Consider the following 16,007-nt stretch of genomic DNA (forward strand, 5'->3'; position numbering starts at 1 on the left):
GGGGTGCTGGTGTTTTGGGTGTAGCGACTAGGAGCTCCACAGCCGTTGCCGGGGTACCCGGACCAAGCGAGCTCCGCTCCCTGACTGGATCCTGCCAGCCCAGCGCGTCGGGGAAGGTCACCGGGGGCAGAACTTCATCTCGGTGCTGGAGCTCAGCTTTAATTGCTCCTTGGAAGCTAATGTATTTGCGACAGAGGACACGGGGTTTGCAAAGCTTCTTAGCCTGTTTGAAGGTGTCGCTACAAAACCGATTTCCTCCTCCAGTGTGCGCGAGATTTCCATGGCAAAACAAATCTGCAGAATGAGCAAACCCCCTTGGAAACAAGGCTTCTTTTCTGTGCGTCCCAAAGACTGCCTGTAATTGGCTGAGTTATACAAATGGGCAAAAATGGCTCGGTAAAGCAGCCGGTGCCTCGGTATCACAGGCGTGCTGTGTGGCATGCTTGCAACTCGGAAAACTCTATTTTATAATTCACCTCTGTGGTCTGAGCCTTGATGTGGCTAAAGGAGAATTCACAGCTTGGCTTCCTCCCAAGAAGGAAAAGGAAAAAAAAAAGCCATTAGTGAGGGAAAACAAGCCAGAAAGAAATTAGTATGTTTCGAAGGTGAAATCTAAATAGGTGAGTCTATAGTTGTTTAACTTCTGAGAGAACCTGTTCCTACTCCTGTGGAATTCAGATGGTTTTGCAGGTTACTGCAGAGGAAGTAGGCCTAGGACCATGGACATTCAGCACTGATGGTGGGAAGGTAGGCATGGAAATGTTCTTCTGAAAGAAGAGCAGGGCTACAGTATTCAGGAAGGGAAAATACCTTTGGAGTAGAGTTCAGTAAGTGCTGTGTATGCTTCCCCGCTTGCTATTTGTAAGCAAGAACAGTCTGATAAGAAAGTCGCAACAGGAAGTACTGAGCATTGTATTGTCATAATACAGTCATTTTTTAACTTCATTTTTCACAAGTGTGTTACTCAGATAAGAAAGTTATTCAGCTTGAAGGGGGAGGGCAAATTAGCTGTAATCGACTTGTAGTTCTGAAGAATTATTCTGACTAGAATTTTTGCTATTTTAGCTGTTCCCCGTCATCAGTGTGTTTACTTTCTTTTATCTCATTTGGATATGTGAATTTTGTTAGTGATAGTGTGTGTTGTGTTACCACATTTGCAGGAATCTTGAGTAATCGCTCTAGTTTTTTATTGGGAAACGAGGTTTGAATTCAGATTTCTTTTCCCTGTTAGATCATGTAATGTTAAAGACTTAACAAAAGGAAAGCGCAGCATTTCCAAATTCAGCATATATGTTATGGGTTTCCTTTTCGGTTAGGTTACTGTAATAGTTATTCTCTTGACTTTGTTGTCTCTGCCAGTAACTGGTTATTTACTAGCCCACGGGTATATTTTTCAGAGGTATAGCTGTCCTAAACCTCTCTCCTTGGAATCTCAAGGATTCTTCAGAGTTTCAGCATTTATAAATGACAAAGGCAAATTCTTCTCAAAAGTTTTGGCCTCTTAACTTGTGGCATCAGTCTGATTCTTTAGAAGAGGTGAGTCAAGCCCATGGTTGACAGCTGACGTTAGGCTCTGAATAGTTTTGCAGCTACCTCGGATTTCTCTTTGAGGTAATGAGTATCCTTTCAGATGACTGGTTCTTAGAGTTAGACTGACTGCTGGAAGCCCAAGGTACCAGACAGAATGCTTGAGTGGTAGTGTGAATACGGCTCTGTAAAAGGTTTTGATAAGCCCATAGGCATTTTGGGGCCTATTCCTCTTAAGCACTCTCACTTCTACCTGTGGTGTCTGTCTGCGTGCATGTGTGAGAACGATCATAAGTTCATCTTCAAAACCAAGCTTCATAGCGGTTCCTTAAGTTTAGTCTCCATTGGGATAGCTCTAAGCTGGCTAATGCAAAGGAATTACATTAAGTTTTTCCTTAAAATGAGTTAAATATGAAGGATCTGTCAAGATCAATGACACTGACTTTATCGAGGCCTCTCTCTAGCAGGGGACTTACAAATGAGAAAAAAAGAAAGTTCTTTCCCAACAGGAAGGTTGCCACTGAAGCTAAGGAGACAAATTAGTCGTTATTTCCTTTTCTCATTACAGCTGATTTTTGAGGTTGTGGGATCTTTATTTTTTAACCAAAGTAGTATTTTCTTTCATGTAACTGCAATATTAAGGGCTGTCATGTGACTGTTGAAATCAGTGGTAAAATTCTTTTTGATTTCATTGCAGAATCAGGCTCTTAGCAGTGATTGCACCATAAGTAATTTCCTATAGTAGAGAACTGTAGTTCAGTTGTTAGTTTGCAAAACACTGAGGTCCAAAAGGATGAGGACGTTGTCTTTAAAGAAAGCTTGTATCACTATTTTAAGAAACATCATTTAGAGCAGGTATTTGAAGTGCCAGATTTTATTACCTTCAACTCAAATTTAGCTAGCTTACTTTTTTATATCTGCCTATTTAGATCCTCTCTAGGAAGATCTACTTTCCTCTGATTTCTTTTGCCAGTAGTGGGTGCAAACAAAACTCAAGTCTATAATTGGTATTCCTAGTTACTGCTGTGGTCATGTCAGGGTTTTTACTAAAAAGAATTCCATTTGTTTATTTTCCCAAGTGGGAAAAAGTGTGAGGAGGTGCACAAGAAGCTGGGAGGGAGCATAACCAGGACAGCAGACCCAAACTGGCCAAAGAGGTATTCTGTGCCATATGACATCATGCTCAGTATACAAACTGGGGGGAATTGGCCGGGAGGCAGTGATTGCTGCTTGGGGATGGGATGGGCATTGTTTGGCGAGTGGTGAGCGGTTGCATCACTTGTTTTTCCTGGGTTTTGTTCCTTTCTCTCTCTCTCATTGTTTCCCTATTATTATTATTATTATTATTACTACTACTACTACTACTACTACTATTAAAATTATGCTGGCGTTCTTATCTCAAACCCATGAATTTTCTTATGTTTGCTCTTACGATTCTCTCCCCCATCCCACTGCGGGGTGGGAGGGTGAGCGAGCAGCTGGGTGGTGCTTAGTTGCTGGCTAGGGTTAAACCACGACAGTGACATTCATATTAAAGCTAAAACTCGATTTAACACTTTATTCACATTTGAATATACTCAGAAGTGTTAGAAGTAGGTGAAACTCAGATTGGGATAGTTTAAACCTTTCTTCCTCTGACATAAATTTGGTCTACTTTATCTAGGCTTTGCAGTGCATGTTCATGATGGGTTGACCCTGGCTGGACACCAGATGCCCACCAAAGCTGCTCTATCACTCTCCTCTTCAACAGCGCAGGGGAGAGAAAAATACATTGAAAGGCTCGTGGGTCAAGATAAGGACAGGGAGAGATCATTTTGCCAGTTGCCATCATGGACAAAACTGACTCAACTTAGTGAAATTAGTTTAATTTATTACCAATCAAATCAGAGCAGGAGAGGATAACCCACCTCCTCCCCCCGAATCTTAAAATACTTTCCCCCCACCCCTCCCTTCTTCCTGGGCTTAACTTTACTCCCAAATTCTCTACCTCCTCCCCATCCCAAGCAGCATAGGGGGACAGGAATGAGGGTTGGGATCAGTTCATCACACATCTCTGCCATTCCTTCCTCCTCAAGGGGAGGACTCCACGCACTTTTCCCCTGCTCCAGCATAGGGTCCCTCTCACAGGAGACAGTCCATGAACTTCTCCAGTGTTAGTCCTTCCCATGGGCTACAGTTCTTCGTGAACTGCTCTAGCGTGGGTCCATCCTTTCCACGGGGTGCAGTCCTTCAGGAACAGACCGCTCTAGCATGGGTCCCCTGCAGGGTCACAAGTTCTGCCAGCAAACCTGCTCCAGCGTGGGCTTCTCTCCACACAGGTCCGCAGGTCTTGCTGGGAGCCTGCTCCAGTGCAGGCTTCCTGAGGGGTCACAGTCTCCTTCGGGCATCCACCCACTCCAGCGTGGGGTCTTCCATGGGCTGCAGGTGGAGATCTGCTCCACAGTGGATCTCCATGGGCTGCAGGGGACAGCCTGCCTCACCATGGTCTTCACCACAGGCTGCAGGGGGCACCTCGCTTCCTGCCCCTCCTTCTGCACTGACCTGGGTGGCTGCAGGGCTGTTTTCTCTCACATCCTCTCACTTCTCTCTCTCCAGCTACTGTTCCACAGCAGCTTTTTTTTCCTTCTTAAATATGTTATTTCAGAGGTGCTACCGTCATTGCTGATTGTCTTTGCCTTGGCCAGTGGCAGACACAGGGAAAGCTTCTAGCAGCTTCTCAAAGAAGCCACCCCTGTAGCCCCCCCACTACCAAAACCTGGCCACGCAAACCCAATACAATGTTTTAGGTGGGATGAATCATTTACTCTTTGAGCACATCTGCTGAACCTAGGCACAGAACTTCAGCAATGTCTGATTTTGCTAACATCCTAGTTTTAGATAAAACAATTCACAGTGGAATAAATTTTGGGGGCTGCGGAGAAAAACAGAGAGGGAATTTTAAAAGCAGGACTTTGTAGTATGTTTTGTGTTGTTTATTACTGCAGATAGGTCTCTCCCTTCCAACCCAAAGCATTTTATCATCTGTATAATGCTTTTGTATTTGTAGCAAGCACCTGTTGTCCCAAGTTGTTTAGAAGACTAAAATTCTTATACTAGCCCTCTAATTTGCCTAGGTAGTAATTACATGAAGGAGAAGGTGGTGTCTTGACTTTAAATTGTGATGAGATTCTGAACAGTAGGTAATTAAATTGGATTTGATTATATGTTCCATTTTTTTCCGTTAAAAAAGTAAATTCTGTGAGTACCAGAACTCAGGAAGCCAGCCACAAGACATGCTCATGTCTTGTGAATGATTGACTTTGTTGTCAAAGTCAATCAAGTTTGGGGGGACATTTAGACAGTAACTTCCCCTCCCTCCATCTTTGATTCTCTGCAATCTAATGTGGTGTTTGCTTCACTTTTCATGCCTCAAGGCATGCACAGGATAGTCTTTCTCTGCCTTCTGCTGATTTTCACAAAATGTAAAATTATCTTAACATATATCCACTCTTCTAGCAGATTTAATGGAAGTTGATGATGGTGTCATAACATACTGGAAAGTATAAACAAAACACACACAGAAGGTTTATGCAATCACATTGCAGACTTATTGAAAAGTGGGTTTAATAAACACAATACTTGCAAAAGCGTGACTTGTTGAAAAAAAATGAAGATACTGCAGTACATGCTTTGGTTGAGGTGAAAGTGACAAAGCAATTTTAGCCATTTATGTGGCTGCTGTTTCTCTCTTGACTTCATAAACATAAAATGAATGCAGTAGGGGACACATACAAGACCATCACAATTTGTTTGTGTGAGCTAGCTTTCTAATATCTCAAAGTATGAGGAACGTTTCTTCCCAGAGCAGAATTGGGCTCTAAATCAGGTGTTTAATGTGGAGATGTGTCTGCATACTCTGAGCTGTACGATGTATTTATTGCTTGTAGTCAGGAAGTTCATGATCGTGTTGAATGTTCCTATAATGAGTTTGTTTTCTTGGAATAGGTAAGAAATAAAGTATGTATCATAATTCACTGAACAATCGGTATAGTATCAAGAAAGAATTAGAAAAGCAGCATGAATTTGTTTCATTTTACCGTTTTGTCATTACAAGATTTTAACTCAAATTACCTCTAAAGAAGTCAATAAAAAGTTGTGCCCCAAAACTTTAGGAGGCACTGGACTGATAATCCTAACTTTTTATTATGTATATTAAATTGCAATATTAGAGAAAAAATAAAGATCCCTTTAGACATGTGTGAGTGAAGAAAAATGTTTACAATAGCTTTCTAGATAAATTACAGTCAATTTTGTAAACATGCATTTCAAAACTGTTAAAATACACATTTTCATAATCTGTACTTTGAAGACTTTAAATGCACATTATTGACTGCAATAGGATACAATATAAATATGTATCTAGACAGTGTTAAAGACTATTATATATATTATTTTTATTGGACTATGGTGACTATCTCTATTAACAGGTATTTTAAAAAAAATTATTTACCCAATAGAAAAGAGACTTTCTGAACAGCAGTGTGGTTTATTGGCTATTATGGTAAAACCCTGATTACAAAGATAACTGGACATTCTTAGTTTTTTATGCAGCTGTGGTATTTCAGAAGTGTCTGTACTTTGGTACTTCGGTGATGGTGATACCTTCATGGGGTTCCTACTTTGTACTGGTCTCAGAAATGGTTTAAACATCTTTTCCTCATTTGGATTATCATAGAGACTTTTATGGCATGACTTGGGTTTATAAAGCTAGGCATATTCTGTACTTTGTCTGTACTTTGGTACTTTGGTGATAATGATACTTTCATGGGATTCCTGAATTGTGCTGATCTCAGAAACAGTTTAAACATCTTTTCCTCATTTGGATTATCATGGAGACTTTTATGAGTTGACTTTTATGAGGCTCTGGAATGGGCTGCCCAGGGAGGTGGTAGAGTCCTCATCCCTGGATGTATTTAAAAGAAAGATAGATGAGGTACTTAGGGACATGGTTTAGTGGTGGGATGGCAGGGTTAGGTTAAAGGTTGGACTCGATGATCTCAAAGGTCTTTTCCAACCAAAGTGATTCTATGATTCTATGATTCTATGATTCTATGACTTGGATTTACAAAGCTAGGCATATTCTAAGTTTTTGCAAGAGGTCTTCAACAGATTATTTATGAGATGCAAACAATATCTCAGTTAAATTTACCAAGATCTCCTTTGATACACCAATAAGTGCTTACTTCATTAATATAAAAGTAGCTGAGTTGAATTCAGTGTATCATCTTAAAATATGAAAAGTACACTGCATACCAGAAACCGTTAGGTCAGTAAGTGAATAGGCAATAAAACCAGTAGGATTTAGTCAATACAGATTGCTCATCTAGTGGTCTAGTACTTCTTTGTATTTCTTGAACCAAATTAATTACTACAGTTTCCAGTCCAATTAAGATTCTAGAGCATGTAAAACCATCCAGGCTCTGATTTATCATCCTTTCGAGCTTGACTATTGTACTTCTTTCAGCTTATTGACTTAAGCTGAGCCATTCTTGGGAGTAAGGTATTGCTCAGCCATGAACAAGGGTGATGCTATCAGAACATCTTTAAGAAGATTAACTTAACTGTTATGCATAGCTATACACTGTTCAGTTGGTAATTTATTGCCAAGTGGTATGACTGTCACTGAACATTACCCAAAAAGAAAAAGTTTAATAAGCTAGGCTTCTCTATGACTAAATAAACTTTGTTTACTTTGCAGGATAGTAATACGTAGTTGAGGGGAAATTCTCTCTGCTACCATACAATTTAACCATGATGTTAACAATTAACTCTAACCTTTGCATGGTCTTCTGTTAGATGGATTGGAGCAGTTTCTACATGATACAAATTTCAGGAAAGTGTGGGTGTGTAATGGAGCTGTCGTGCAGGAGGAGATAAAGCTCAAACCCACTGCTTTTAGTGGAACTCCTTGTGTTTTCAAAACAAGGCTTTACAAATGCATATGGAATTTTTAAAGCCTTTAGTGTTCTTATTTCCCTGGGCTATATGCTCTGAAAAAGGAGACATTGCACAGAAACATGAAGCATGAATGTTGCAGAGTTAGAATTGGTACACTTACCATACCTTGGTAGTTTTTTCAGAATTAGTGAATCCTTCTGTTTAGGAATACATTAATACTTCTCTGCATCAGGGCACCAAGAGCACGAGTAGGTCATCACTGCCCTGACCAGTCTCACCTGGCGCTTCTACCCATGTCCTCAGACCAAGGGTTCCGTTTAAGCTCAGGCTGGTGCCTTTGGTTCCTGCCTGAGCTGAATCCTAGGGGTCCCTGTCTCTAGTCCTGTTTCTGAAGTGCTATGTGGAATCCCTGAGTCGTTACTGGCCTGTTACCATCTCTTGCCCGATGATCACTGAAGTGTCAGTAGGACCTGTTGCTGTCACTGCTTTGCGTGCCTGCTTCTGGTGCTTTGGGTGTGAGGTCATTGTACAGTCTGTGTTCCGGGCGTCCTGGTGTCCAGACTTGCCTTCCCTTAGGGAGAAGTCCTGCTCTTGCCGTTCCTTGATGCTCTGTAATCTGTCTCCACATAATTTTGTCTTCTCAATATGACTGTTAAACACTAAAAGCTGATCCTTTTTGGATTAATCGGCATTTTGTGCATTTCCCCCAAACCAGTTGTTTTCACAACTCAACTTAATAAAAAGAAATTAAAGAAACCTCTTTATATCAAATGCAGAGACACTAGTGGTTGTGTGAAAGTGAGACTTGGCACTTTTCTCATACCTATTTGACATGTTTATTCTCTGGTGTGCTGGCAGTTAAATATCCTCAGGTGTTCCATCTCTTTCCAAGCTTCTCTCACTTTCAAAATAAGGTACAGTCTTAAATGTAAAATAAAAACAAAATGAAATCTGGCCCTGCCTGTATTTCTCTCATGCATATACATGTGGTATACTTGGTTACATATTTTTAGAAGCCTAGTGGAAATCTCAAAGACAGGAGAGGAGATTCATTCAGTCAGGAAGCAGACAAATAGACAGTACCTTGAACTTCTCTGGCTGCAGCTGCATAAATAACTGATATGTTTGTGTTTCGGTGGGCAGTCCTGACAAATGAAAAAAAGTTCCAGCTTTTTAATTCTTTCTTCCTTTTTTAGTCCAAGATGACTTACTGAATTCAGCCCCAAAACACTCAAGGTTTTATGTATCAAGCATTTACAAACCCTTCCGCACTCCTATCCCCCCAAGCCTTAGCTCAGCTGTGCTCCCAGCCTTTCATGGAAAAAGAACAAGTCTTAGGCTTTAGAGTTACTTAGGTTGTGTTTGCAGGCTTGGGGTTTTTGGTCTTTTGCCTGGAAAAAGAACAAGTCTTAGGCTTTAGAGAGTTACTTAGGTTGCTGTGTTTGCAGGCTTGGGGTTTTTGGTCTTTTGCTTTTTAAAATACCTATAGCATTAGGCTATCTTGCTCTTTTAAAAACAGTATTGCAAGAGATGAAAGAAATAAGGGCCTAAACATATTTGCATGCTGAAGGTCGTCATTATGCCACAAAATGTATTTCTGGCCCTAGTAGTAAATTTCAGGCCTTGTTAATCAGAACTTCTGTGGAAGCCAAGGCTTTCAAGCATATTCCAGGACTTGCTCAGGTCCCTTGCTATGGTTGGACTGTTGCCTGCTGTCTACCGTCTAGAACTTGTGATAGGTTTGGACTGGAAGAGTGTGCTTCTATACTTGGGAAAGAAGATAGGTATTTACAGACAAATGGAGTTATTTCTTACCAGAATCAAGTACAGATTAAAAATAAGTTGGTTTTTTTTTACCAACCTCTGCAGGCCTTTGGCATTTAGGAGAAATTCTTAAAGATGCCCCTGCAAAGTGGTAGATACAGTTATAGTGCTGTTTGGTTTTCCCATGTGGCTTCACTTTGGCATGTTGTTTTTCATAATCTGTCATTGAAATAATAAAATACAGTATCAACATAACTGTTTTCACACTTAAAATTCCTGGGCTAGAGTGTCATCTCAACTCTGTTGTAGAAAATTTTTCCGAGTTTCTCAGTATGTACACCAGTGAAGCTGAGACAGTTTTCATAATTATTTGGTTCATTAGAGGTGAGGGAAAGGACAGGAAATCAAGAAAAAGTTGGGTGTCCTAAACTGCAGTTGGGCTGTAATAAGAGAATTTAGCATCTGTGCTAAGCTGAGAATCTTGTTTGTGGGCAAAGAGCAGGAAGTCCAGTGCTTGTACCTGTTTCTTAAACCAGGAGATAATCTGTTAAAATATGCAGTTTAATGTGTTCTTCTGATGTGATAAGGGTGGTAACATGTTTCTGCCTTAGGAGCATGTGTCGCCAGAAAGAGGAGCTCTGACACATAAGTGGGCCAGGATTCTGCTTAATTATGTCTTCTGCACAGCTGATAATATATAGAAGAAAGTAAGTATCTTTTTCAGGTTAACAGGTTCCTGCTGGGCCAATTGCATGCAGAGCATCTAGACTTTTACAAGCTGATATGCCATGAAATCTGGTAGCTGAATTAGTGTCCTTCATAATCAATGTACTTTGAAATAAATGAAGATGATGAATAATTGCTCTGGTACTTATTATTTAAGATTATTTGTACTGGATGTTACAGTAAAACTAATTGGTTTTTTTCATCACTTATATTTTTCTACAAGAGTTAGAATTTCTTGGACGTGATCAGGTTGCTAAAAAACAGCTGACTAACAGTGTAGCAAAATACAGTATTTATTTTTAGATTTTTTTTCCCCCCCAGCAGAATGATAAATAGTTCCTATGCTGTTGCTTTGCTCTATCTGACAAAAGGCAATGAGCTGTATCTGTGAATACCCCTTTTTGTTGGTTTCAGTACAATGCAATATCTGTGCTAGCATCTAGACAACTGCTATAAACAGGAAAATGATAATAAGCGCTATGTGCCTGTGACCAATACTCTTGAACTCTTGTAATATTTACCCCCATAAGTAATTTAAAGGTTTGAGTGGGATTTGTGAGATAACAAAGTGCTTAGATAAATATATATGTATGTATTTAGGAAAATGTGTATATAATATGTACATACATATATATTTCCTTGTTAGCATTTTTTTCTGGCATCTGTCCAGGACCCTACTATACCTAGACAAAACATCAATAACAGAATTCTTATAGCCATGAATACACAATTTCATTTGGAAAGCAAGTAACATAAAAGGTGCATAGATTGTATTCCTATTTATGTAGTTCATGCTGAGTACACCCTTGCTAATTTATGCTGATGGGGTCTTTACAAATTACTGAGTGTTTTGGCAGGAGGAATGTAACACTAGTCCAGCATCTTGCCACAAGCTTGAGGCTAGCCACCATTTTGGGACTCCAGTCCTCCAGTCTGAGGGTGAACGTCCATCTCAGCAGCTGTCTTGAAGCTTATTTTGCAATTGTAGAGAAAATAATAAAAAGAGCTCAGCTACTGGAAACTGCTGGCTTTTTCTTCTGATCCCTTTGTAATGAAAAGTTTCCCTTTCAACCGAGGGAATCAAAAAATCTGTAGGTAGTGAATGAGTGGTTTGGGATACTGAAAAACAAAACAGGAAGAGAAATCAATGAAAGTTGAAGAAAACAAAACCAATCCCAAACCAAGTGAATCTGTAACTGGGGATGGTAAACAAATAAACAAATAAACCCACTGGAATTCCAAGCCATAAGCTATCAATGAAGTTGTATAGTACACCTGGAAATGTGGATTTGCAAGCAGAAGGAAATAAACCCACCAGCTGCCAAGAGCTCTTTTCCAAGACTTTTCCCTGTTACGTGTGCTGTAACCACTGCCAGAAAAAGATACATGAGAAAACCTATGAGTGTTGTTTATTTATGCTCTATCTCACTCAAAGTGTAAGGGAAATATGGTAAGAAAGGACAACACAGTAAAGGAGCAATCTGGGGAAGTGTTTCTTTTCTCCCTGCAGAATGACTTCCATTCACTGGTGCTAGCAACTGCTCATAACATAGCTGTATTTGCAAGTCAGGATGGGAACTTATGTCCATGCAAGTATCAAAGTGGAGTTAATACCTTCTCTCTGGCAGTGTTAGAACATCCTAGCACTTGGTATAATGTCAAGGTATAAACATGAGTGTTAGGAAACCTCAGAGGACTCAGTGAACAATCTAAGGTGATTCTGGAATTGACCTAGGATAAGGACTTACAGACGTTCTGGAGACAGTTTGTAATCTCTCCTGCCTTTCTTGTTTATCTTGCAACGCATGTAAGCACATGGGTTGAGAAGAATCAGAGAGACACCGTTTTGCACATCAGTAATCCATGACATCTCTGGTAATAGTAGCATTTTTCTGCTTCTGGTACACTGAGCTGGACCTGCCAGCTATTTGGGAGGTTAATAGCATGCACCTGATTCAAAGCAAACCAACTTTTGAATGGCCACACCTGATCTGTGTAAAAAAAATCCTTGATGTTTGGAGATAATAGTAAAAAACTAAAAAAAAAAAAAAAGAAAAAATTAAAGCATTATGAATAAAGTCTCTATGGCTGACTCTGTACTAGTAAAGTAAATATGCAGGGGTGCAGGCTCAAGTGCTGGCATGCAATTGTCTGTACCATTTAGCTTTTAGCACCTTCAGTAGAAAAGTTCTATGATTCTATCATTCACCAGTGAATTATTCTATGAGGAATTAAGGGATATCTCTAGGTCAGCTGCCCTTGTCCTTATGGGTGATTTTAACTTCCCAGATGTCAACTGGGAACATCACATAGCAGACACAAACAGGTCCAGGAAATTCCTGAAGCACGTTGGAGATAACTTCTTGGTACAGGTAATAAGGGAGCTGACTAGGAAAGGTGCCTCCTAGATTTGTTGTTTGTAAACAGAGTCGGGCTCATGGGCCAAGTGGTGATTGGTGGCTGTCTTGGTCACAGTGACCACGAAGCATTCAGTTTCCAATAGTTGGCGACAGGAGAAAAACTGCCAGCAAAACCTTGGCCCTGGACATGGGAAGAGCAGACTTGGGGCTGCTGGAGGAGCTAGTTAGTAAGGTGCCCTGGCAATCTGCTTTTGAAGGTATTGAGGTCTGTGGATGCTGGTTAGTTTTAAGACCATCTCTTAAGAGTGCAGGAGCAGGCAATTCCAAAGTGTGGGAAGTCAGGCAAGAGGGGCAGAAGGCTGTCTTGGCTGAGCAGGGGTCTTCTAGAACTTAGGTGGAAAAGGAGAGTGTACGGACATTGGAAGCAAGGACAGGTGACACAGGAAGACTACAGAGATGCTGTTCACTGTAGGGAGGAAATTTGTGCAGCCAAAGCTTGATTAGTGTTCAAGCTGGCCAGCACTGTAAGGACAACACAAGGACTTTTTTAAGTATGTCAACAGCAAAAGAAGGATCAGAGATGACACTGGGCCATGAGGTTGGTCACCTCACAAATAAGGACGTAGACAAAGCAGAGACGTTTAATGCTGCCTTTGCCTCTGTCTTCAACACCAATGATGGGCCCTGGGACACTCGGAGCCCTCTGTTTGAAGACTATGACTGGGGGGATGATAAACTCCCAGCTGACCCTGAATTTGTTTGAGACTTGCTGCTCCAGGCTCTAGGGTACAATGGGATTCATGCCAGGGTACTGAAAGAGCTGGATGATGTTATTGGGGGACCTCTCTCCATTATTTTTCAACAATCTGGGGAGTCTAGAGAGATCCTAGTCAACTGGAAGCTGGCAAATGTTGTCCCAGTTTTCAAGAACAGGAAGAAGGAAGACCCTGGTAATTACAAGCCTGTCAGTCTCACTTCAGTGCCTGGTAAAATTATGGAGAAGGTTATTCTGAGAGTTATTGAAAAACACTTGAGAGACAATGCAGTCATTGGTCATAGCCAGCATGGGTTCTCAAGGGGAAAGTCCTGTCTAACAAACTTAATTTTCTTTTATGACAAGGTCACCCATCCAGTTGACCAAGGGAAGCCAGTAGATGTGGGTTTTTTATTTTAGCAAAGCTTCCGATACTGTTTCTCACAGTATTGTTCTAGACAGAATGTCCAGCACATAGCTAGAGAAGCCCATAATACATTGGGTGAACAATTGGCTGACAGCTTGGGCTACCTCAAGTACTGTGTGCAGTTTTGGGCGCCTCAGTATCAGAAGGACATCAGACTATTAGAATGTGTCCAGAGGAGGGTGACCAAGGTGGTGAAAGGTCTCGAGAGAAAGACTTACGAGGAGCAGCTGAAGTCACTTTGTTTGTTCAGCCTGGGGAAGAGAAGGCTGAGGAGTGACCTCATCACTGAGGGGTGACCTCATTGCTGACGAGGGAAAGACTTACGAGGAGCGGCTGAAGTCACTTTGTTTGTTCAGCCTGGGGAAGAGAAGGCTGAGGAGTGACCTCATCACTGAGGGGTGACCTCATTGCTGAGGGTTGACCTCATCGCAGTCTACAGCTTCCTCAAGGTGGGCAGCGGAGGGGGAGATGCTGATCTCCTCTCTCTGGTGACCAGCTATAAGACACGAGGGAATGGAATGAAGCCACGTCAGGGGAAGTTCAGATTGAACATGAGGACAAGGTTCTTCACTGAGGCGGTGGTTGGTCCCTGGAACAGGCTCCCCAGGGAAGTGGTCATGGCACCAAGCCTGTCAGAGTTCAAGGAGCGTCTGGACAGCACCTGGACAGCGCCTCTTAGTCATATGGTTTAGTTTCAGGTAGTTTTGCAAGGAGCAGGGAATTGGACTTGATGATCCTATGGGTCCCTTCCAACTTGAGATATTCTATGGTCCTTAAGACTGCTCACAGTAGTCAAGTGCCTGAGTATTTACAGGGTCTGGGCCAAGGCCCACAGTATGGAAAAAAGGGAGGAATAAGGAGGAATCCTCCAAAATCCACGAGAAACCAAAATATCTCAAAAGTTGTGTAACTGTCAAACTTCATCATGCTGCCCTAGTTTATAGCAGTGTGGAAAATGGGAGCGTGGAGGGTCAATTAATGTGTTTTTTGTCGCCTGTTTTTTGGCTTGTTTTAAGCTGTCGGGTCAGTTCAGTTAGCAGGATTAGTTAATGGTAATATTAAACTCAGAGTGAGAATGAAAACTCACTAGATTTGACTAGTCCTAGCAGTCTGTAACTTGCAGTATTTTGTCTAACTATTTACTCTCATATTTAAGGGCAAAGTATCATAGTTACATGTCGGTACCAAAGCTTTGTAATTACCATCTTTAGAAGGCATCATGCAGTGAATTTGCTATTAAATATTGAATTTGCCTATAAAATAATGACTAAGTCATAGCTGTCCAACTAAATAAGGGCAGCCTAATGGCAGCAGTCCTTAATATAGGCTGCTATATATTTAAAAATTTTGCTTCTAGCTGAAAGAGGAAGTGGTTTCTGCTCTTACTGTGTGAGCCCTTGAGCCTTTCTGGAGCACTGGAGGAAAGGGTAGGACTGTAGTCTGTGTGGCTGTACTTTTTTGGCCATTTCAAGCTTGTTTGCACAGACCTGCCCTGTCTGCTCATCCTCTCATACAAACCTGATGAGTACTTGCAGACCCTTAGGATAACTGGGCAATATGTTAAAACATGTCTTCCTGATGTTAGTGCAGTTTATCTTCGATATCAGTTGCGATTAGTGTAACACAGGGCAAAGCCACGTGTCTCTGCTTTCCCTCACTCTGTCACTGCACTGTGTTGTATGTGATTTCCTCTTAGCATCAGGTTTGGTTTGCTTTTCACCTGTGTCCTCAACTTTCCTTTTCCAAAGATGGATGAAAGCTAAATATTTGATTGGAAGATTGAATTATGTACTTATACTTTTGTGTGCTACATTTACATTTAATGACAACTACATGTTACCTTGTCTTCCTCTGCTGCTTCAGTTGCCTTACAAAAGCAGTGGCAAGTTACATTGTGGTTACTTGCAGCTTCCTCCTGACCATTTGAGACACAAGCTCTCACCACATGCTGCTACTGTTACTCATGTAGCTGCTTCTAAGCAATCATGAGGTTGCATAAAAAAAAATTCGAATTATTAGTATAGATGACAAGTTCTTATACTATAGCTGTTGTCATTACAGGCATCTATTTTGACATCACCTGTGACTGCTGCACACCTTGCATCCGCAGTGTCTGCTTTGGCTTTCATTATTGTCCATTTGTCTCTATGGTCTATCTGTCTGTCATTTTGTTATAAAACAAGAGTTTTGCTTGAAAGTAAAGTTTTAGCTTATCGCCTGCTCTTTCATTGTTTTCCTCTGTTTTAGAGGAATTTTGTGAATTTTCCTCCCCACCGTCACCCTACTGGTTTCAACACTACAGATCTCACCTAGAGCAAAACAGAAGTGAGTGAACGGCAAGGAATTGATGTTTTCTTCTGTGTCACATTAGCATTGTATGGCACCATCAGAACTTTTTTTTTCCCAAGGTAATTGCAGGTGGCCAAAATATAATCATTTTTAGAATATAAGATTTCTATCAGGATGAATTCATACTTGACTTCCAGCTGTGAATTCTCTGAAATGCATCATT

General features: G+C 41.0%; 1 protein-coding gene across 1 annotated transcript in view; it reads left to right on the forward strand.

The window, feature by feature from the left end:
* Positions 1-16,007, forward strand: part of SLC44A5 (solute carrier family 44 member 5) — a 105,306-nt gene that overhangs the window by 5,241 nt on the left and 84,058 nt on the right. Inside the window, exon 3 of the mRNA XM_035891742.1 lies at positions 13,093-13,264. Within this exon, the coding sequence (XP_035747635.1) occupies positions 13,093-13,264 (172 nt within the window). The remainder of the gene's footprint in view (positions 1-13,092; positions 13,265-16,007) is intronic.

This window comes from Egretta garzetta, unplaced genomic scaffold, assembly GCF_000687185.1.
Source record: "Egretta garzetta isolate BGI_Z169 unplaced genomic scaffold, ASM68718v1 scaffold163, whole genome shotgun sequence".
Taxonomy (NCBI): Eukaryota; Metazoa; Chordata; class Aves; order Pelecaniformes; family Ardeidae; genus Egretta; species Egretta garzetta.